The following is a 22,245-nucleotide window of genomic DNA, read 5'->3' as shown; positions in this document are numbered from 1 at the left end:
GTACATAAATATAAGGAAAATCTGCCTGGTGCTGTGATCAGAAATGTTTTCTGCATAATTTTTTGGCAAGGAAAAGAAAGGAAATAGTTAATCTGAGGTTAATTTTGGTTTGCAAAAAGGCCTAAAAAAGCTACTTTACTTTTCCTTCTATTTTACCCTCTTTTGGTAAAAGACTCTCCTTCTTTTAGTAAGAAATTGACAACAGGTATGAAAATACATCAAAGGAGAATAACCAGTCTATTTTCTAAATAACAATACTTACCAGAAATCACAGTGCATGACCTAGTCTTATTTGCAACCTTCTGTAGAACAGGTTTAGGTAGACTAGTGTTGCACAGGTCCAAAAAACATTCTCTTGTAAGTTCTAACAAGTTTTTAAACTCATCAGTAGAAATAACTGGAGGCTGCTTGGTCAATTCCTTTCTCTCTATAAAAGGAAAGAGAAAGAAAGAAAAGCTACTGCTCCTGCTAAGTAACAAAGAATAACTGAAGCCTGCTAAAAACCAACCAAACAAGAAAATTCCCCACCCCAAAACAATAACACAAGTAAGTTAATCTGAGACTTACTATTGTACCCTTAAGCAAGGCATGGGTGGTTTATTCCATAGGCAAGTGAAAAAACTTAGCAGTGAGAATAGCTGAAATCACATGTGAATCACCTTTTTACAGTCCTTTAATTTCTGTATATGTGCATTTCTGAGTATATCTAGGTTTGAATCCCCAAGAGACAAACATCTGGGCTTGCTGAGCCTAAACATGACAAGCTCCAATTTGCAGAACCTCCTACCCACCTATTTTTACAGCTGTTGCAGGAGTGTGGCTCCAATATAACTGATAGCCTGTTCCGGTCCCTTTGGTCAGAGTATCAAAGGTCAGGTAATTCTGATATCATTTAGGATGACTAGCAAATCCCAACTGCTCCTATTCAGTCTTTATCCTAATTGAAATGGGCAACCCACTCAAAACAAACTAAAACACAAGCTCTAAAGCAGCCCCAAGCTCAGGGTTAAAGTAGACAGGAATCTGAGAATGACTGCAAGATGGGTGGGGGGTAGAAGACAAGACTATCAGCAGAAATCTTATTTTCCTTAAGCTGGTATTCTGTTAATGATAATACACTTAAATTATCTTCACAGTATGCCATTTTCAATGATCTAGCCAATCACTCAGAAGCATTTTTTGTTTTAATTGAGTCTCTGAGCAATGGACTTAGGCAGAAAAAATCAGGACAGTCAAATGTACTTCTCTGCAAAGTCATGAAAATCTACAGAGGATGACCTTTCAGTTATTATTATGAATGATGTATCATGATAAGTGTAACAAATCTCCAATGCATACTTCTCCTCTGCTGTTTAAGGCTTTTGCAAGACACCATAAAATAAAAACCCCTGAAAACCCCAAAACAGAATTCTTATTTTTGTAGAAGGCACATCCAGCAGTAAGGGTTTTAGAGGAAAAAAAGCATTAAAAAACCAAAGCAGAGAAAAAGCCAAGTACCACAGAATTATTCCAAAACTATGCTCAAACATTCAGAGTATTAGTGTAACAAACACCCACTAACTTTAAGTTCAGCGTTCTCTTTTCCTCAATATTTAAAAGTCATTATCTGACATACAATCATAGATACACTACAAAAAGTTTATTTTTAAAGCTCCACATTTTCTTCACAAAGTGATCAACGCACCTCAGTTTTGTAAGGTGAGCTGTCACATTGAAATAAAGACCTTTTAAATACTAGTTTGAGAGCTACCAGTACTCTCCCCATTACTTACTGAGATATTCCTTCAAGGCAAACACTTGGAGACGAGACAGTTTCTTTTCTCTCTGTACAATCTCCTCTCCACAAAAACGTGGCAGAGACTTGATAAAGTCATCAATACAGAAGCCTGTACAGATTAGGATAAATTTATTATTAAGATTCCCTCATAGGACTTTGGAGACACCAAGTCACTACATCTTAAAAGAAGACATAAACACAGCAGATAAACAAATTTCATATTCAAAGGAAATGACCAGACTTTCGAATATGGCTAATCATAAAAAAAAAAAAAAAAAAAAAAAAAGGAAATGAATTACAATTGAACACCAGGGGGATAACGTGCAATAGGGGTCTGAATTTCTGTACAAAACCAATATAATGACAACACAATTAACATGACTGACATTTAAAGAAGATAAAAAGATCCTAAGTTTGATACCAGGAAAGAAAAGTTTTCTCCCAACATATGGTCAAGGACTTTCAGTCTTCTGACACCATACTAATGGGATTTTAATTAGGACAAATGGTAAGCAGTCAGTCATATCGCACACGGATTTCGTTTCATAATAAGGAAATAAGCAGGTAACATGCAGGTCACTGTGCGCCTTTCCTTTGTCAGTGTTATTGAGAGCAAATACACGAATTAGCAGTTATCTAGTACATGTAGTTGTAACACGACAACTACTCTTAATAAATGTCTACATACATGCTCTTAGCTGCTCCAATAGGTATGATATGCATGCTAGCTCATACCCTAACCACTCTGCAGTAATATGGACATCTGCAAAGTAACTGAAGACATTATCATGAATTCAACTTGTCTGCTGGCCTTGCGGTTTTTATTTTAAATCATCAGTGAAATAGGCTTGTCAACAAACAGTTCCTTAGATTTTAGGCATGGGCTGCTCAGTCTTTACACCAACAATACACATACTTTTTAAACTTTAAGTTTTTTCAAATTTGATTTGCATTAATATTACTTGGATGTCCCTGTAGTTTAAAACATTTACAACTAATCACAGTCATGAGAAATGACTGACTACAACTTTATGTAGTCAATTTAAAAAATGTGGTAGCAGTAAATTGTGTGAATAAACAAGCTCTTATTATATTTTTATCAATTTGACAAAACATTGCTTAAAGAATAGATACACTCATTAAAATGTAATATTCCTCCTTGTTTTCTCCTTTTTAACACAGACTAGAATGAATAAAAGCAACAAATAAATTGTAGTAGCATTTGCGTGCATTCAGGTACTCTTAAATAAATAAGTAATAACTCTTACTTGAATCTGTTTCTTCTGCTTTTGTCTTTAGCTTTCCATTTATTGCAGCAAGAGTGGCTGTACCATTGATCTGGCTAGCTGAATGAATCAAGGTTGCTTTACACCCTCCGGAGCCATTGCCTTGTAGCAAGAAATAATATCGGCAAGATTCTCCTTTCAGTTCAATTTCTGGAACTTAAAAAAACATCAGGACATAACTGTGAAACACCCTCAAGAAAACAGCTTTAGAACAAGCTATAATCCACCATCAAAATTCTATCACTTGCTCTCTTCTGTTCTGTGAGAAACCTTACTAACGTCTTTTTAGGAGACACACTAACTACAGCTGGTGTTTACCCCTTAAAGAGCTACAAGCTGAAGAGCATGCAAAAAAAAATGAGCTACAGCAGCAAAGATGAGTTGGACTAGCTGCTGGCTTAAAGCTAGCATGTTACCAGCACCGAACTCCTGTGACTGTAGCAAGGGCCACCTTTCTAATGCAGGCTACAAAGCAGATCTGGAAACCCCAACCACCAACTAAGAGAAGTTCTTCAATTGGTCTTAGTAAAAGGCAACCCTTTAACCGGCAAAGTTACAGTTCTACCATGAAACAACAAAGAGTTAGGCAAACAGTGTCCGATACATATATTGATTATAGAAGGTTCTGTTCTGCTAGGTAAAAACAGGCATTTTTGCATATGTGGACTGAAATAATGGTAAAGTGTTCACTGCAAGAACATACATCTGTAGAAGAAAAGGAAATACTGTACACTCTTCCCAAGGAAGCTGCATTATTCATTAGTAAGTTTCACTCGCTGCTTTACACTTGTGCATAGCTTGGGTGAGAGACAAACACATTCTATTTTTAAACACTGGCATAGACTATGCAGTTTTGAAAATAAGTTAATGTAGGACTTGATAATAACAGTGAAAGGATGGGTTTGCTATCTTTTTACACACATCTTTGGTAGATGTAGAAATGGAAAGAATGAATACTTCTTGATGTACTAAGTTTTAAAAGTCAAATCACTTAATTTCATAAGATATTTGCAGTACTGTCTCAATAAATAACTCAAGAAGAGCTTGACGTTTTCTATTAGGTTTGTGTGGTGCGGTTTTTTTGGTAGCGGGGGAGGGGCTGCAGGGCCGGCTCCTGTGAGAAGCTGCTGGAAGCTTCCCCGGCTCCAAGTCGGACCCGCCGCTGGCCCAGGCCGAGCCCGTCAGTGATGGTGGTAGCGCCTCGGGGAGAACGGATTTAAGAAGAGGAACCTGCAGTGAGTAGGGGGACTGGAATGTGAGGGGAGCCCCTCTGCAGACACCATGGTCAGTGAGGAAGGAGGGGAGGAGGAGTGGGGGAGGAGGTTGATGCCCCTGCAGCCCGTGGTGAGACGGCAGGCTGTCCCCCCCAGCCCAGGGAGGGGAGCGGGGGCCCCCCAAGATGGCCGGGACTCTGTGGGAAAGCCCGCGCTGGAGCAGGCTGGGACTGAAGATCGGCCCGCGGAAAGGACCCAGGCCAGGGAAGTTTGTGAGGAACTGCAGCCTGCGGAAAGGACTCACGATGGAGAAGGTGGTGAAGGACTGTCTCCCGTGGGGTCCCACGCTGGATCCCCCCCCCCCCCCCCAGGAGGAGGAAGGAGTGGCAGAGACATTAACTCGTTGCCTCAAGCATTCAAAAGAGTGGTTAACAAATAAGAAGGTTAGGGTATTTAAGGTAAAGCTTATCTAGTTTAAGATTCTGCTTACAATAGAGGATGCTTAAGGAGTGTTTGGATAATAGTCAAGTCACCAGATAATGCACATTTCAGAGTCACAGACTTGCTAATTAAGGACATACATCCTTCTTCCCCATAGAGAAAGGAGGCGTTAGCAAGAGAAACAAAAGACCCTGCTGTCCTCAGACGATGCATGACCATAAAAGGACAAAAGGAGTAGGGGCATTTTTCCCCAAAGGACCACCGAAGACCACCACGGACCCCCGCGCTGGCATAGGAGACTCTGTGATGATTGCTCAAGAGAACGTCATGCTTGCTCAACTTAATGAATATGCAATAGTTAGGCAGAACATATGTATTAGATAGGCGTGGTGCTTTAACTGTAGTGTGTGAGTATGGACTGACAGCTTCAGAAGGTGTGCTCGATTTGTGGAAATCTTCAACCTTGCACCTGCACAGAATAAAGCCATGTCTCCTCTCTAAACATACTTCGTGTGTTTTGGGAGTTACTTTCTGATCAGTTAACAAACTGACAGCAACCCCCATTCCCTGTCCCCCTGCGCCGCTGGGGGGGAGGAGGTAGAGAAAACTGGGAGTGGAGTTGAGCCGGGAAGGAGGGAAGGGTGGGGGGAAGGTGTTCTAAGGTTTGGGTTTTACTTCTCAGTATCCTTGTTTTGATTTTATTTGTAGTAAATCGAATTGATTTTGTTTCTTCTCCAAGTTGAGTCTGTCTTTTGCCTGTGACCATAAGTGGTAAGTGATGCCTCCCTGTCCTTACCTCAACCCACGAGCTTTTCTTTATATTTTCTCCTCCCAATCCCACCGGGGCTTGCGGGGAGGAGCAAGCGGCTTTTTGGTGCTTTGTTGCTGGCTCAGCTTAAACCACAACATTTTCATTAATATTACAAATTTTTGTTAGTAACAAATATGAAGTATTCGAGTGTTTCTTGAAAAGTTTAAGTTGGAGGGGGAAGGGAAGAGGCAAAATCCCACTACCTCAATATATAAATACAGGGAAAAAAGGAGAAAGACAAGAACAAGAAAGAAAAAAAGATTCCAGACACATTTTCACTATTGTCCTGTTCCCTGTTCCCCTAGTAATTTGAAATATTTTCCTTTTCCAGTTTATCTTGGCATCTCAAAGCTGATACCTCAGGGGAAAGCTTTTATTTCTCATTTTAATCTTAATTAGTGTTTGAGAACAACCAATTCAAAGAATTACACCTTCCCGCAGACTGAAGAGATTACGGATTTGCAAATCCTTAATATAGTCAGATTGGTGGTAGCCACTAAAAAATAAACAGTTTTCAACTACATGAGCAAATACGTTTAAATGGCCATGTTTCTCCTCCTATTCTAAATTTTGCTCAAGAAGCCTAATAAGAATCTATTGTGTACTACTGATCACATTATAGTTAATACTTTTACAAAACCCTTCCACTGGAGCACAGGACAAAGGTCGTGCAGACACTGGGGATCTTGTGCTCATTTGACTGCATCAGCAGAATCTCTCCAGTATAAATGCTGCTGCTGTGATCCAGCTCTATAATCACACCCTCTCTGCTCTACCACCTCCAAACAGGCAGAGATCATTTTAAATCTATATACTGTGTTACAAAAGGTGGCAAACTAAGCTGCATGAGAGAGGAGCACACCCAAACAGGATGTAAACAGCACGTGGCAATACTGGGATAAGATTATGAAGCTGTAATTTGGAAAGCTTAAGCTGTCCAAATTTGTGCATCATAGATAGAATAAATCACGCTTTCTAATTCGTAGGACTTGATTAGAGATTCTGCTTCGGGGAACCTAGGGTTGAGCCTAAGGGGAGAAGCAGTGCCCGAGGGTGAGCGTGTGTGTGTGAGGAGTGGGAAGGGGCACCCGTCAGCTCCCTGGAGTCGCCTGCTGCGAAGGGACTCCGGTCCTAGCACTGAAAGTCTCAGTGGTGTGCGCGCGACTCCTTGATTGGTGTGTGAATGCTCGGGCAGCAGCTTATCCCTTAACTGCCAGCACCCACTCCACAAAATTAAGCTTCTTGCCCTGTTACACAGCTCTTCCTAATTCCTCTCAATTTTTTGCCTGTTCCAAAACCTAAAAAAATATCAGTCTGTCAGTCATCCTCATCTGCATAGTTCTTTACAAACACTGTCTTCAGTTGGCAACAGAAGTCACTGTTCCTTGGAATCTGCATGAATTATATATTAGACCTCTGTATACACAACAAAATCACATAAGGCGGCAGAATCCTACATCTTGTCCTGTCCTAGATAAGTACTTTAAGCACTGGGCTATCACCAAGCTCCATTTAGCCTGATGTTTTCAAGTCCCTACAAACCTCAGTTACTACTTGCACAGTGCCTACACTCACAGGGCATATATACTGGCTGACTGAGAAATTCCACCCGGTCTTGATCTGCACTGATTCTGTTCTCTCACTTTCTGACCAGAATTTCTAAGCATTGGCACAATGCATAAGAGGAGTCGCCTGCCATCAGTACAGCCCCATAAGGAAGAAGAAGCACATCCTCAACCACTAGTTAAGCACACAGGCTCTCAGGTGAATGGAAGCATCCAGCATTTCCTGATGTTCTGTATTTTCCCAAGAAGAGGTTGACATTAAATGCAAGTGCACTGAAGAACCTCTGGAAATGCTTAAGTGAGAAGGGAAGCACCTAAGTGAAGGACACTGGATTTCCATCTGTAGAAGCAAACCTCTTTGCCCATGGATTGTACAATCACCTTAGAAAGGTGTGAGAAAGCTGGATCTTAGCTGACAGATAGGACACAGAAATGTGTTAGAGGAAATGCGTTGTTTCCCTAAAGCTTGCCATGATGTTATTATCAATTTTCCTCTACAACAAGTCTGTGTAGCTGAACTTGCATTCACCAAAAACTTTTGTGTCAATGAAGATTACCATCACTGACTTAATTTCATTGAAGAAAAAAAGGGCATCCCAAATGTATAGAAAAAACCTCACCACATATATACATATATACACGTACACATATAACTACAACAAAATATACCTGTAGTCATCTTCCTTTTACCTACCAGTAATGACCTTGGGTTTCCTAGCCATATATTCTTTCCATTTCTTGGTACTCAGCTGGGCAGGGGATGGGATCACTACACTGCTTACGTTACATGGCAATGTAAACAAAGCTCCCACCTAAATAATGACAGCAAATACAATACATGCAATATTACTGAAACCTGTTTTGCATTTCATTCTTGAGCTACTGATTTGGCATTATTTCAAATACAAGTACAATACAATACTGAAGAAAAACATCTTTACTTAACACTTCTGTCATTCACTTCAATTGAGATGGAACAGCATTTGACACTGAAGCAAATGGTGCTTATTTTTTGCTCCAGTTAAGAGATGATTAACTGCTGAATTTCTATTTCATACATAAAAAGGTATCTGTTACCTATTACAAGTCTTTCAATAATCTGGCTAAACACACTTCGGTAAAGTAGTATCCAGAATGAATAGAGAATTCAAAGATAGAGTTGGCATCACTGACTCTGCATTCCTTTGAAAAACATGTAATTTTTTTCCTCCCTACATGTTATCCTCTTCAGTTAATGAGATACTGGACTATGTTTATATCTGTAAGTAAATTTCAGGCCAATAAGCACTAATAGAAAAAATGCATAAGTATTTGAATACTCAAGCAATAAAACAATGCTTTTACGGCTATTAGAAAAGCCTACAAATGCATAATATTTCCAGTAGTAGACTGAAAAAAAAAATCCCTACAAGAAATTGTTATCTTGAAAACATATTCAATTCAACATGTGCAGACTCTAAAAAGTAGCCTGAGAATGTGTTTTAACTGTTTTGGCTTTTTCTTTAAAAGAGCTAGTAGAAATCCAAGCTCTTAGACTGTGAAAGGTATTTGACCAAATGTTCAGTATCCTCATGTAAAATGAAAATTACCTGTGATATTTACCAATATAAAACTATTCAAAAAAATATTTTTGGTACAACATTAGAAAAAGGACTTCTTTCTTTTCTGGCTAAGCATAATGGAGAATGGAGTGGCAGGGGAGAAAAAAGTTACTAAAAAACCTAAATAACAAGCTGAAGATGAAACATACAGCCTGATAATGGAACACTGTCTCCATAGTAAATAAAGAAGTTATTCATTATAACTGTATCAGCACTTTTACATTGCAAGTTGTTTTGATTAGCACAGATTTATTTTATAAACACTAAAAAAACCTTTCCTAAACAAGCATACGTTACCTTAAACATTCAGGAAAAACATCTTCAAACTAATGAATAATCATACTGTTATTCCAAGTGGGGTGGGGCGGGTGGGTGGGTGGATGGAAGTAGGCTTGTAAATGTTTCAAGAACTCCTTTTATCCAAAACCAGAATGGAAAAGCAGAATATGCACATGCAAAATAAAAAAGCTTACCACTTCAGACTAGCTAGATACATTTTGTAGGCTGCACACATGCCTGCCTTTTGCTAAAAAAGTAGTTGAATTATGATAGCACAGAAATTATCTGTCAGGATAGGATTAAAAGTTACAAAATGTTTTAGGAGACCGAAGCTTAGCTAAGGTAAAGAGAAAAATGTTCAGTGGGCTTACAAATTGTCAGGACCTGTGTAGCATGAACCTTTAAAAGCCAAAATTGCTTTAGAACTTTTGCTTTTAGAATTGAAGCAGCTTACACAAAGACTAGGTTTCAAAATATTATTCTTGTGCCTTTTGTGAGAAACATATGTATCTTCATTCTTCTGCTATACCTAAATATAAAGAAGTTTTTACCTTCCCAGAGAGAGAAGATATCTGGTCCAAAAGCAGTGTAGATGTCTCCTTGATACTCTTTCCTGCCAGGCTCCTGAACAGAACAACTTAAGGAACCTCACCTTTCCAAAGAACGGTATGCATCTCTATTTTACAAATCATGTTAAAATCATATTTCAAATCAGGACTGCAAGTGTCTAATATTTGATACTCCAGTACCACAAATATATGAAACTCACCTTTCCAGGCAAAGTAGTACACTTGGAAATGTTGTATGAGGAAATACACCACTGACATCTTTAATATAGGCAGGCATAAACAGATATTTATATATTCAAAATCCTGGCAGACTTATACAGCCTAAGCTACTACTGTTACACCGAGACTAGTACCAAAAGTACATACATTTAAAACCAATAGGAATATACCTTGAGATCTCTGCAGCATACACAACTCCTCTGCTATACCTTGCCACAGATTTTGCACTACACAATGAAAACATGATTTGTGGAAAAATGTTTCTATATTGTGTAGGATGCTATATGCATTAATGAATAAGGCTTGGGTTTTTTTAAACTTACACAGTAGTTAATATTTCTCTATTCTTTCCCCACAAATAGCATACACGCCAACAAAGTGTATGTGCAATAATATCAAAAATAGCTGGTTATTGTTAGTGTAATTTAAATTTCAACATGAAAAAAATCCAGTCGTGAAGAATCACTATGACTATATTGGCAGGCTAGAATGGAATGAGCCTTTGCCAATCCTCATGTGTTGCTTGCATGGGTAGATCCTGATTGTTTTCTTTCTGCTATAGACTATTATCAGTAATAGTTTAGATCCTTAAAAAAGGATACAGCTCAAATTCCAGATCTGATATAAAAAAGGAAGGTAGATCAGAGAGCACCACCATCTGTAAAAATTCTAGTGCAGGACCATAGTAATGAAAAACCTGAAAAGAGATCAAATCAAAAAATCTGTAACACTATATACGATGTTATCTCAGTAGAACTTCCTCAAGTGTTTTGCTGGAGGCATTTGCCTTACAAGTACATCTGAAAGAGGTATAAAGGAATATAAAAACATTTCACAATACCATATTAAACATAATTATATAAAAAAAAGGAAGGTATTTAATTCTGTTTAATAAAGCTTACTTTCTAGAATGTCAACCATGTGCATCAAATGGGTTGCAACTCTTATTCAAAGACAAAGAAAAAATAAGATCTACCAGGAACAGGCAAATGCAATCCAAAATGTACATATTTTAACAATGAAAATAATAATCTCTTAACTGATACCGGTTTTCATAAGCACTCATTTTGTTTTCATCAGTAAATATAATTCTGGAGTTCCCATCAAATATCTACTTCCAGTGGAAAACATGAAACAGTAACAGTAATTAAAACAAACAAACAAACCTTTTAAGTAGAAAAAGTTAGATAAATACAGAATTCATAAATAAATTACATACTTTGAGTATTAAGATTGAATAAAGTCTCAATTTCTATTTGAAAAAAACTTTGGTATCACATTCCTAAGAACAAACAGATGAAGTTTTAAGGACCTGTTTTGAGAACACACATGAACAAAGGAAGCATTCCTCAATCTTATGCAATCATTACTTTTATGTTTAACTTTCAGTTCTACGGTTTCCCCAATTACTAAGTTTCTCAGGAAAGTAAACCAGATGAATTCTAGTGGCTCAAAGAAAGATCAAGAATAATACTTGCCTCTGGCAAAGCATCAGTATTCCTCGATTGTCGCTCTTTTTTAGCGGCACAGCAAGAACTTAAATGTGAAGTGCTGAATGTCTTTGCTGAAGTGCTCTTCATACAAAATTCTGGAAACCTAACTTCTGATCCAAACTGGGGGGGGGAAGAGACAATAAATGTGTCAAAAGAGAGAGAAAATTTATTTCTCTTCAGCCAGTTACTTGTATTACGATTTTAAATTATTATTATTATTTTTGTTTCCAGCAGATCTGTAAAACTAGGCAGAAATAGTAGACTTAGATAACCAACTACTATATCCAAAACCTTAATACTGAAAATGTAAACAATGTCTTTCACAATCACAAAGCTATCAGTCTTGGCAGAAACATTAGACATGTGCTTGCAACAATGAATCACAGTTACATAATGATTTTCGATAGATAGAAAACAATCTAATTTTGAAAAAGAAGTTCTAAGGCAAATATTTCGAGGAGAGCATCTGGATTTCTGAAATTCAAATCCTGATGCCTTGATCTCATTTATCCTTTCATCATGCTAAAAAGCAAGTTGTTCTCCCACCCACCCAGATATGTTGCACACTACCTCTGTCATTACGTTGTCAAAAACAAATTTGGCTTAAAGCATAAAACGCACTGTACAACACATGCTTTAAACGATGTACACAGATGCTTTAAAAAAATAACCATAGCTGAAAAAAGTTACTTTACCTTTCTTTCACATATCTGAATCTTTCCTCTCCAGAGTTCTTTTAAATCAATAATATTCATAACATTATCTGAAGATACAAAGTCTGCTGATAGATAGTCTGCAATCTTTTGCCAGCTACTGTAAAAATAAGGAAGAATTAATCTTACCGAATTTGCTATTACAAATTAACATGCAGTGCAAATTGACTGAATTTACCTACTTCCTCTTAGCACTGTATGGTCTTGTGTATGTTAAGAAAAACATGTACAGCTTTATATTCCACAAAGTGAAAAATATTACAGAATTGCTGGTTCAGGCTCTGTAAAGGAAGTTGTTCATATGCTCCATGAATGTGACAGCAAAGAACTTTGTCAGACATCAAATAAGACCGGCAATGGCAAGCTGCAGACATACCATAGTAAGGTTGGGTGCTAGAAGCTGGAGTAAAGCCAGGTAGCCATCACTGGGGCCATCACTGGCCAATCTAGATGATTTGTAGTTAGCCTTGTAACTACATGACTGCAGCACAAGTATTACCCAAATTCAACAGCAACAGAAAAAGAGCAGCCAGTATTTGTGGGTCCTACTGGCCGTCTGTTTTCTGAAAGAAATCAGCACCATCAACAGAACAGGAAGAATAAGTGAGAGAATTTTCATCAGAGAAACTGTATGCCCAAATGGCCACATTTTACATAAAAAGCAGCAGAAAAATGTATTCAGTCAAAAGCTGGCTGCACAGGAAGACATCAATGAGCATTGAGATCAAGCGCTCATGGAAGTCACTGCAATAAGTTTTATCTTCCTCCGTATACCTTAAGTACTATATAGTCGGTATATCGCTTATTCTATCCAAGGACTGACCATTCAACATTTTAAATTTAAACAGTTTTATTAACTTAGGATTAAGCTTAACCACATATTCTATGAAGGAAACTTGAATCTTTTGGGAATCTTGGAGGGGAGGGGAAGTGGAGGAGACCTTGCCAAGTTATTCAATATCCACACAATAATTTACTGCACAGAAAAAAAAACAACCAAACAAACCACTCTGGTTTACATTGAGACATATCATGGCCTACTTATGTCAGTTAGAGGAGGACAGTAAGGAAATTACGGACTTAATTTCAAATTGAATTAATAATTTCAGTGTTAAGACTCTTCAGAAGCATACAGGAAGTAATTGAGCATTTATACTCCTATTTTCAAAAGGGACAAATAAGACACTCTTTTTTTCCTCCCTGAAATGCAATACCAAAGGTAGTATAAAATTTAAAGTAAAACCAGCAGAGTTATATATTCATTTCACAAAAACTGCAAAACTACAATCAATACAAGTTACTATGTAGCATAGACCAACTTCGAAACATGGTATGCACACTGAAGCCACTAGTGATGGCAAGGAAAGAGAAAGTATTTTATCTTCTGCTCTCATAGAAATAGGAACTTCAGAGGACTTGCTTTTTTGCCTGCCCCTCTGGTTAGGGCATGTATTTACAATAAATCAGCATGAGTAATTCCTCCCCTCAAATGATAATAGAAGGCAAATCTATATATTTTCAAAGTATATGTGTAAAGTACTCAAGACACTGTTTCATTGTAAACCACTAACATATACTAACACAAAACAAGAGTGACCTTGTTTATAGACCTAAAATAAATGGCATACCCTTTAGAATCATTTGCTGCAATAGTGATTTGTGCAGAGTGCCATTCTCTCAGGTGTTTCAGGGCACCAATAGCAGGTAAGCAGTCTTTTAACTTGGGTCCATCTTGTTCAACAGCCTGCAGTATTACATCAACCATTGCTCTGCCTGTAAAAACAGTTATATATGACTCAAGGTGCCATTATTCAGTAAATGATTCAGTTATTTAAAGATAGAAAAGTACTGATTATCACTGACTGCACTAAAATGGCCTTAAAGATCAACTTCAAGTAACTTCAGCAAGATCTAAAACCATTTTCCCACATTTTAGCTCATCTCTTGCTGCTCCTCTTAGATTAACACAAAATATTTTGCCATTCACTCAATTACAGTGGTTCTGTACGTTACTCCTCCCACTCAGCACTGTATTTGACAGATCAGAGTTGTCTCCGGTACAACTATGCTATGTCATTTTCCTCCTTCCAACACCTCTGAACTACTGTTTCTCATTCTTTCCGCATTCAGTTCCTTTGCTATCCCAAATCAACTACTGCAACATTATGTAATACCAACATGGAAGGTGATATGCATCTCCAGTTGACAAAACCTGAATCCAATAGTTCTGATCTATGTTCCTTCACAGCTTCATGGCTCTCACCCACAAGCAATCAGCTGGCAAATCAGATGTAAGCCTGACGTCAACACCTTCCATTTTTTTCCATAGAAACTTCCTGTGGTTGTATGTTGAGTTTCATATTGCTTACCGTCTACTACTACTTTGGCGCCATTTGAGATGGAAAATTAATTATATAAATAGCTACCTTAAATTCTACAGAAATACAGCCTTCCAGAGAAACAAGCAGCAAACTAGTCCATAATCTGATTTGCAAGGCCAATCATGCTCAGGTTCCTTAAACTACTTGCAGGAGCTGCACACAAGTTAATTCGCTAACAGACTAACATCCTCTGAATTTTTCCATTTGACTTTGATTTTACCAGCTGAGTTTTTAGAGTAATAGCTAACAAGAAAAACTCAATTAAGATTGCTTTTTTAAGAGAGATTACCTGGGGCAGGCAGTTTATCAGCTAACTGATGCAGACTTTCTGCAGCTTCATCATAGATACTGAAAATAAAGAGCAACGTGGTTGGAAAAAAATATAAACAGTCATTTCAAAACAAAAAGTTACAACTAATGAATACTACCTGGTGTAAGTATCTTAAATCTTTAAAATTCTGCACAAACATACCTAGGCAACAAGATATACTTATCTCCCCTTTTACTGAGGCAGAAGTAGGCTAAATGACTTCAAAACAATCTGCAGTAAAACTGGAAGTAGGATTCAAGACAGATTAGCAAGAAACTTCTTTTTGTATATATAACCATCAGCTTTTAGGAAACTGTTCAGTTATTCTATAAAAAAAATCTGTAGCTAAAAAAATTAAAGCTATGTTAAACAAAATAGAATTATTTTCAGTAGTAGTAGGGGATTGTTCATAGTTAACTGTTGCTTTGGTAATAACTTTTACTTCTTAAGCTTTCTTGATCCCTTGGGTTATTACTGTTAAATGTCAGATCACTATACTTTCAGTAAAAATAATAATAATGCATACTCAGTCATAGACAGTGACTCTCTACTGTTATTGTCATCCTCCTCAAAATTTTGTATGGCTCCCAGGCATTCGTCAATACTTGTTTGGAGACAGTCGTCATTTTTCTGTGTGTCAAAATTTATTTCCTCCCAGTCAGAACTGCAGAACTAATCAAGCAAAACTAATTAATTAAGCAAAAACAATTTTGAACATCACAGTTTTAACTTGCACTAGAGACAGGCAGACAGTTGAGGAACTTACATTCGGGGGGGGGGGGGGGGGGGAAAGTCTTACCTGATAATAACCGCATATAACATGACTTGCAAAATACCATTTCTTTACACCTGGAATACCAGCCACCGAACACGCTGCAAAGAGATAATACAATTATTTAAAATAATCAATCCACTACAATCTGTTCTTCCTATCATAATGAACAACTCTGTTAAAAGACTGAGTCATTTAATGTGCCACAATGACTCGAGTTCTACTTTCCTTTGGCATTATAATTAAGTTCTAAACATGTTAAGGTGTCTGAACCTCTGACTGTTAATAAGTAAGAAAATCTTTGATCTCTTCTCCATTCTGGGCAATATTGCTCTCCATTTGCAGCAGTTGTATCAAACCTGAACTAAATCACAACTTTCATAAATACGGTTTACACAGTTCACAAAATGAGATGCTGTCTCAACATTTCTATGCAATAAAAAGCACAGAAGTTGAAAAGAGCTTAACATTCCCATCTTCATGAATTTTAACAACTTATAGTGGTTTCCCCACATGAATCACAATTATATGACAGCTGTGACAAGATGAGCCTTAACAGCTCAACACTAGATACCAAACCAAGTAAAGAAAAAAACCCAAACACCCGGCCCCTAAAAGTAGTAAAGCAGATCTTCAGAAATCTATTTTAAGATGATAAAATCCTTGAATAAGTATTCATGGATTAGGGTTCTGAATTAATACCCAACAGACAAATATTGCTTCCACTGAAAAAATTCGAAGACATCACAGGAGTAATGAAAATATCAAGCTGCCCAGTGACATGAGAAACAAGCCCTTTCCTACTCTTCCTTGCTAAGTTGTATTCAAATTTGTCAACCTTACAAAACTCCTCTCTTTCATTTCTTGTGTCCAATCTATTTAATCACCTCCTAACACCTCAGCTGCTGAAATGACATCAGTTCTCCACAGAAACAGTACCAGCAGGAGCGGTCCAACTTGCAGGTTTAGGCACACTGCAGAAATTGGGTTCCCTTAAGTTTCTGACTTGTTTCACCCAGATCATAAAACGTGCCTAGGCCGATTCCTTGATAAAATTTGCCTGACCTTACTGCACATCACTCTATTTACCTGGGAATGTGCTCACATCTGCATTTATAGATGATTTACAGCTTGCTTTCAGGAACTGATAAAGGGTTGCAGCAGCCCCAGCTGGAAAAAAAAAAAAAGTTTTTCTTAAAGATAGTGAATTACAGAAGTTAAGTGCTGCTTTCTTGCAAATACAGGATAAAGTTCAGTTAAAGTTTAGTTTTAAAAGAAACCTGTCGACTACAGATTTGCAGGAGTTTAAGAAGACGAATTTTGTAAAGTTCTCATTAAAGTAGTGCACGTCTCGGGAAGGCTCTACCGAGTCATATAGCAGCGTCACAGCAAAACACAAAACGCCCTAAACTTCTGAGAGCTTAAGCCATTAAAGACTTTTAGTCCGAAAGTAAAAAAAATAAAGGGGGGATTTAACGAGGTAGGGATCCAGAAAAGCCGGCAGGGCCGCAGATCCCAGAGCAGCGACCGTAAAGAAAAGCCCTGGTTAAGCGAGCTCGCTGGGCCCCGCGGCAGGCGGCTCCCCACACGCCGCGGCCTCCGGACCCCCCGGGCCCCCTCCTCCCCGCGGCGGTACCTGCTCCGGGCCCGGGTCCGCCCGCCGCAGCACCCTCGCCCCTGCGCTCGCCCCAGCTCAGGAGCAGGACGTAGCGGTCCATGGCCGGGCGGGGACGGGGACGGGGACGCGGGCGGGACGGAGCCGCCGCCGCTCCGAACGTCCCGCGCTGCCGCCCTTGCACCGCCCCTCGCAGGGCAGCGCTTCCGCTTCCCGCCGGTGCGGCGGCCAAGGGGCTCCGTCTTCCCTTCCCCTCAGCCGCGGCGGGAGGGCGGCCATGGCCAGTTACACCAAGGCGGCCCAGGTGAGCGCGGCCCTCTCCCCCTCGGGCCAGGCTGTGCCGGGGCGGCCGCCGCCTCCGAGGGCAGGCGGCGGCGGCGGCGGCAGCGGCGGCGTCGCCCCGGCGGGACGCCGGCGGCCGCTGTGGCGCAGAGCGCGGCCGTGAGGGAGGGAGCGGGCGGGCGCCGGGACGAAAGGACGGTGGGCCCCCAGGGGAGGGCCGGGGCGGCGGGCGGCCTCCTTCCCTCCCTCCTTCTTCCCTCCCTCCTCCTTCCCTCTCTTCTTCCCTCTTTCCCTCCCTTCCTCCTTCCCTTCGTCGCGGAGCGCCCGTGCGCTGCGGTGTTGGCCCCGAGGGGCCGGCTGGCAGGAACCGGTGTCGGTCAGCCGGCGTGTGACTGACCGAGGGACGAGGCTGCCTGCTGCCGGCGGCTCCGGCCGGTCGTGTTCCTAAAGCGGCGTCTGGGTGAGCCGTGCCCTTCGCCGGAGAGGGAAACAGGTGTTGGGCGTTAAACGGCCTGCAGCGGTTTTGCGGCAGTTCAGTCAGCAGTAAAGGAAGCTTGCAGCAGGAGATCTTCGTTTTTGAAACAAAACCCTCGGAGCTGGTAACCTGGCAGTGTTGTGTTATTACTGCTATGTATGTTGGAAGCACGTACAGCGCTGGCTGTATCGCAGTGTGTAGCGGCGTTCTCCATCTGTTTAAAAGTTATTTGGGGGGTGCTGGTGTGGTTGAATATTAATATTTTCTCTAGTATTTTGGGGTGTAAAAAAAGTGTTGATCTAATTAGAGAAGCTAGATTTATGTATCATAGTGTGTTCTTTTATTGTGTTAAGTACTACCTCTCTTTCTCTTTAGCAATGGGCTACTTTTGCCAGAGCCTGGTATCTCCTAGATGCGAAGATGCAGCCACCAGGAAAAATAGCAGCTGCAACTGTAATCAGACTTGAAGGCAGGCATAAACCTATTTATCATGCACTAAGTGAGTACTGCAGTAGATAAAAGCAAATTTGCTTTCCTTTGCTTGTATTTTTCTTCTGATTTCAGTTTTAAAATCAAGCCTGATACTTTACATTTTTCAATTATTTATATATTATAAATGCCTTTGTTTTCATTCTCATCTTTTTCTTTCATACCTCTCTACAACCTTATGTCGTTGTCTTTACCAATCCATATAAAGCTCATTATGAATTCATAATTTAGTAGCTGAATTACAGTGGGTTGTGCTTTCTTTTTTTTAAAAAACCTTGAACTGTGTTTCATTGCATGTAGATGTAAAGATTTAATTTGCAGTGCACATAATGAAACACTGATGTGATTCTTGATTAGATTTTCTGAATGCTACCTTTCAGCAGCTGCACAACACCACAGACTCTTGGAGTGGTTCTTTATTCTGAATAAAGTGCAGAGAAGTCCTGTCTTCATGAGGCAGTGGGCACAAACTGAAACACAGGAGGTTCCCTCTGAACATCAGGAATTTTTTTTTTTTTTTTTTTTTTTTTTTTAACTGCGAGGGTGACCAAGAGGTCTCCGTCCTTGGAGATATTCAAAAGCTGGTCCTGCTTGAGCAGGGGTTTGGACAACATGACCTGCAGAGGTCCCTTCCAACCTCAGATATTCTGTGATAATGAGGCTGGAACCTGTCTGATTCTTAAATGGGAGATGTAATCATTGTTGAAAGATACCTTCAAATGAAAAAATCATTTTGCTTTTCTGCAAATTAGAAGATTCAGCAGTAAAGATGTATCTGTGATCTTGCTCATTATTTGTAATACTGCACTGCCTGTCTCATGGTGACAAGCATTTTATAGATAATAAAAAGGTGATCCTTCATATTGATGGTACAGTGTCTCCTGTAATACTCAAGCAAATTTTTCAAGAGACATTACTGAAACATAAATGAAGCATTAAACTTTGCTCATACATGTAGATTGTAGATACTAAAATTGTACTTGATCTGTTTTTCATAATAGAAGGTAGTATTTGTAGTATTCTAAAGATGTTTTAAGTACCAGAGTTCTGCTGTTGCAAATTATGTCTTATCCACAAGATGTCACTGGAGACTAAGGCTGTCTGAAAAATAAAGCAGACACTGAGAGTAAATGTTTTTGGTTGTCCTGTGGGAAAGATCTTTGATACTTTTATGTCCATGAAGTTATAAAATTCTGGAAAGTCATTTCAAGGATAACTTTATTTTGTCTAAAGTATTCTATAAATCAGTACCAAATGCATTACACCTGAGATTGACTTCGATAGGTTACTACTACTGAGACATTTGATAACTCTCTAAGAGAGCAAAGTATGCATGAGTTTGTAGTTGGTGTACTTAATGCTTCTTTTTTTCTTCTTTTTTTTTTTTTTCCCCGAGCTAACAAGAAATATTTTAGTGTCTGTGAGAGAACAGTTCCTTAGACAGAATAACACTGTGGGGATTTTTTTGTTTTGTTTTTAATTTGGTATCCAGATACCCTTCCATAAAATCATTATTTATTTATTGTGTTGAAAAGTACCTGGAGCTGAATTTAAGCCCTGGTTAGGGAAGGAAAGAAATTTGATTTCCTGTATATTTATTTTCTCTTTTAGGGATAATCTTTCATTATTCTCCAGAGTTTTATATTTTTTAGATGCTGTCAGACCATATGCCTTAAATATGGGGATGCCACCTTGTTCAGGAGGTTTGAATCTGGATTTGTAGGTTTCTTCTGCACCTCCCCTTCTCTCTACCCTCATCCCCTTGCGTCCTATCTTTGTGAGCAGCTTCACAATACAGAACCAAAAATAGTGGGCCAGGTTTTTAAAAAGTTGGGCTATCCGTTCTTTATGTTGGAGTGTGAGCAGGTGTAGGTGAGCCACTTCTGTCGCTTGGGTAGGATTTGCTGCTGTTCTCTGCATCCTCAAAGGCTAGGCTAGATGGAAGTGTCCTGCAAACCCAGTCTGTCCCAGGTGTTACTCTAGATTGCAATGTTAGTTTATAATGGCTAGAAGCAGCAGCTAAGACTTGTCTTCTAATGAAAGATTTGGCAAGTAGTTTGTCAGTCTTGTGAGCTAACAGTTGACAGTACAATGCCTACCTTTAATTACCATTTAGCGCTTAATTAAAATGTATGAGGAAAAATGCATGCACCTGAAGCATGTGTTTTTACTGTGTGATGGGAATTAATGAAGTTCTAAATGTACAGAGATGTAAAATGGATTTACAGTGGCAGCTTAGTTTTATCTGAAGATGTGCAATGTATATGCTGTATGTAACAAATTGCATATACCATAATGTAATAGAATATACTGGCCTTGTTTTGTGCATTTCTTGAGGAAAACATACTTATATAATTCATAAAGGAATACTTCGATATTATAGCATGAAAATAGCCTAAAGGAAGAGTTTTCGTTTATGGTATTTTGTGAATATTTTTCAAAAGTAGGGGGCAATTGAACTGTGTGGAGATGGTGAATATTTTTGCTTTCTTCCTATTAAGTGCAGCCATCCCTGAGGTGATGGGAACAACACTGTTTAAGGATCAATGGAAAATAATGTACTAATTTGGAATTTTGAAGGAAACATTAGCTATCCCTAAATTCAATCTACTTTAAAAAGAACAGGTTGCAGTCATTATTCAGGTAGCATGTAAGTATCTTGGTTAGTTTTTCTGCTGGCTCTTTATTATTCATAATTGATCTATTGGTGTATGAAATTGTTAATTCAGTGTTTATTCAAGTAGAGAACTGTTGGCAAAGATTTCCTTAGATGAGCTTATTCTGTAATCTTCCCAACTGAAAAAAAAAGGCACAAAGTCCAGTGTCAGTTCTGTGACATTTATTTAGACATACAGTGATTTTAGAGCTGATCTGTTAGTGCTGACAGGCTGCATCAGTGAAGATGTTTAAATCGTGTTTGCACTTTAGCTCTACTTGAAAGTAGAGCTATAAAGGAACACAAGATTAAAAAATGGAAGAAAACAAATAGGATGTGAAACTTGCCTTGATTAATTTATATGCTCCTATAAAAAATGCATGCTCAATTTAAGTCTTTCTTAGTGTAGCTGCTTTGTTACCTACTCAAAAATGTTTTGATAAAATGAGCCTATTCAAACACATTATTCTAATATGGTAATGCATATGAGAGTGAACTTTGGACAAATCATTTTTCAATTGATTGAATGGGTGGTTATAGTTTACACAGCTGATCAAGATCATTACTTCTGAAATGAAAAATTACATCTTTTTTCATATTTTCATCATATTTTTCAGATAGTATGGGTTTTATTAGCACCTCATTAGTAAAGAAGATCTGTTAAAGTAGCTGGTTTTGGCAAGGTATTGGTGGTAGATTATAGACTTAAAAAAACTTTTGATATGAAAGTTGCTGCTATAACACTAAACATATCTGTATGTGCTGTAACATTCACTTCTGCTTGATTGATGAAAATGTGGGTTTTTTTCCCAACAGAGCTGTGTTAGGTTTTTTGTGGGGTTTTTCTCCCACACCCCCCCCCGATCTTTCTGTTTCTTTTATATGTTTAGCCTGAGGCTCTAATTATTTAACAGAATTATTTTACTTATCCAAAATATTCAGTCCTCCAGTAAATGTTGGTACAATTTTTATGAGAAAACTAAAATTAAAAAAATACATAGGATAGCTGTTTAGAACTAACCTTTTTTTATTCTGGGTTTTTAGAAATACAGGTGCATATGCAGTATAATGTGTTGAATAAAGTGATGCGCTTGCTTGTAAGCCAGATTTCCAGATCTTAGCTGAATAATTGCAGTGGTTTAATTATCTATTCTGATGGTATTTTACCTTCTCACCTGCCTGCTAACCTGACAGTACTAACAAAAATAATAATTAAGGTTGGTATTTAAGTGCAGATTTGGATGGTATGACTCAAAAAGCTCAGATTTTTAAATATGAGCTTTATGAAATATGTATG

At 38.7% G+C, this 22,245-nt stretch overlaps 2 protein-coding genes across 2 annotated transcripts in view; one reads left to right on the top strand and one right to left on the bottom strand.

Annotated features, from left to right (window-relative positions):
- Positions 1–17,333, bottom strand: part of MTBP (MDM2 binding protein) — a 33,667-nt gene extending 16,334 nt beyond the window's left edge. Inside the window, exons 1-14 of the mRNA XM_069779972.1 lie at positions 17,068–17,333; positions 16,521–16,601; positions 15,459–15,532; positions 15,186–15,331; positions 14,639–14,697; positions 13,597–13,741; positions 11,951–12,068; positions 11,241–11,375; positions 10,365–10,459; positions 9,526–9,598; positions 7,789–7,906; positions 3,046–3,219; positions 1,773–1,886; positions 263–427 (exon numbers count right to left, since the gene is read on the bottom strand). Of these exons, the coding sequence (XP_069636073.1) occupies positions 263–427; positions 1,773–1,886; positions 3,046–3,219; positions 7,789–7,906; positions 9,526–9,598; positions 10,365–10,459; positions 11,241–11,375; positions 11,951–12,068; positions 13,597–13,741; positions 14,639–14,697; positions 15,186–15,331; positions 15,459–15,532; positions 16,521–16,601; positions 17,068–17,149 (1,579 nt within the window). The 5' untranslated portion in view covers positions 17,150–17,333. The remainder of the gene's footprint in view (positions 1–262; positions 428–1,772; positions 1,887–3,045; positions 3,220–7,788; positions 7,907–9,525; positions 9,599–10,364; positions 10,460–11,240; positions 11,376–11,950; positions 12,069–13,596; positions 13,742–14,638; positions 14,698–15,185; positions 15,332–15,458; positions 15,533–16,520; positions 16,602–17,067) is intronic.
- MRPL13 (mitochondrial ribosomal protein L13) overlaps positions 17,241–22,245 on the top strand; it is a 40,724-nt gene continuing 35,719 nt past the window's right edge. The window contains exons 1-2 of the mRNA XM_069779974.1: positions 17,241–17,350; positions 18,179–18,302. Coding sequence (XP_069636075.1) covers positions 17,324–17,350; positions 18,179–18,302 — 151 coding nt within the window. The 5' untranslated portion in view covers positions 17,241–17,323. The remainder of the gene's footprint in view (positions 17,351–18,178; positions 18,303–22,245) is intronic.

This window comes from Haliaeetus albicilla, chromosome 3, assembly GCF_947461875.1.
Source record: "Haliaeetus albicilla chromosome 3, bHalAlb1.1, whole genome shotgun sequence".
Taxonomy (NCBI): Eukaryota; Metazoa; Chordata; class Aves; order Accipitriformes; family Accipitridae; genus Haliaeetus; species Haliaeetus albicilla.
This window is presented reverse-complemented; position numbering and strand designations above follow the sequence as displayed.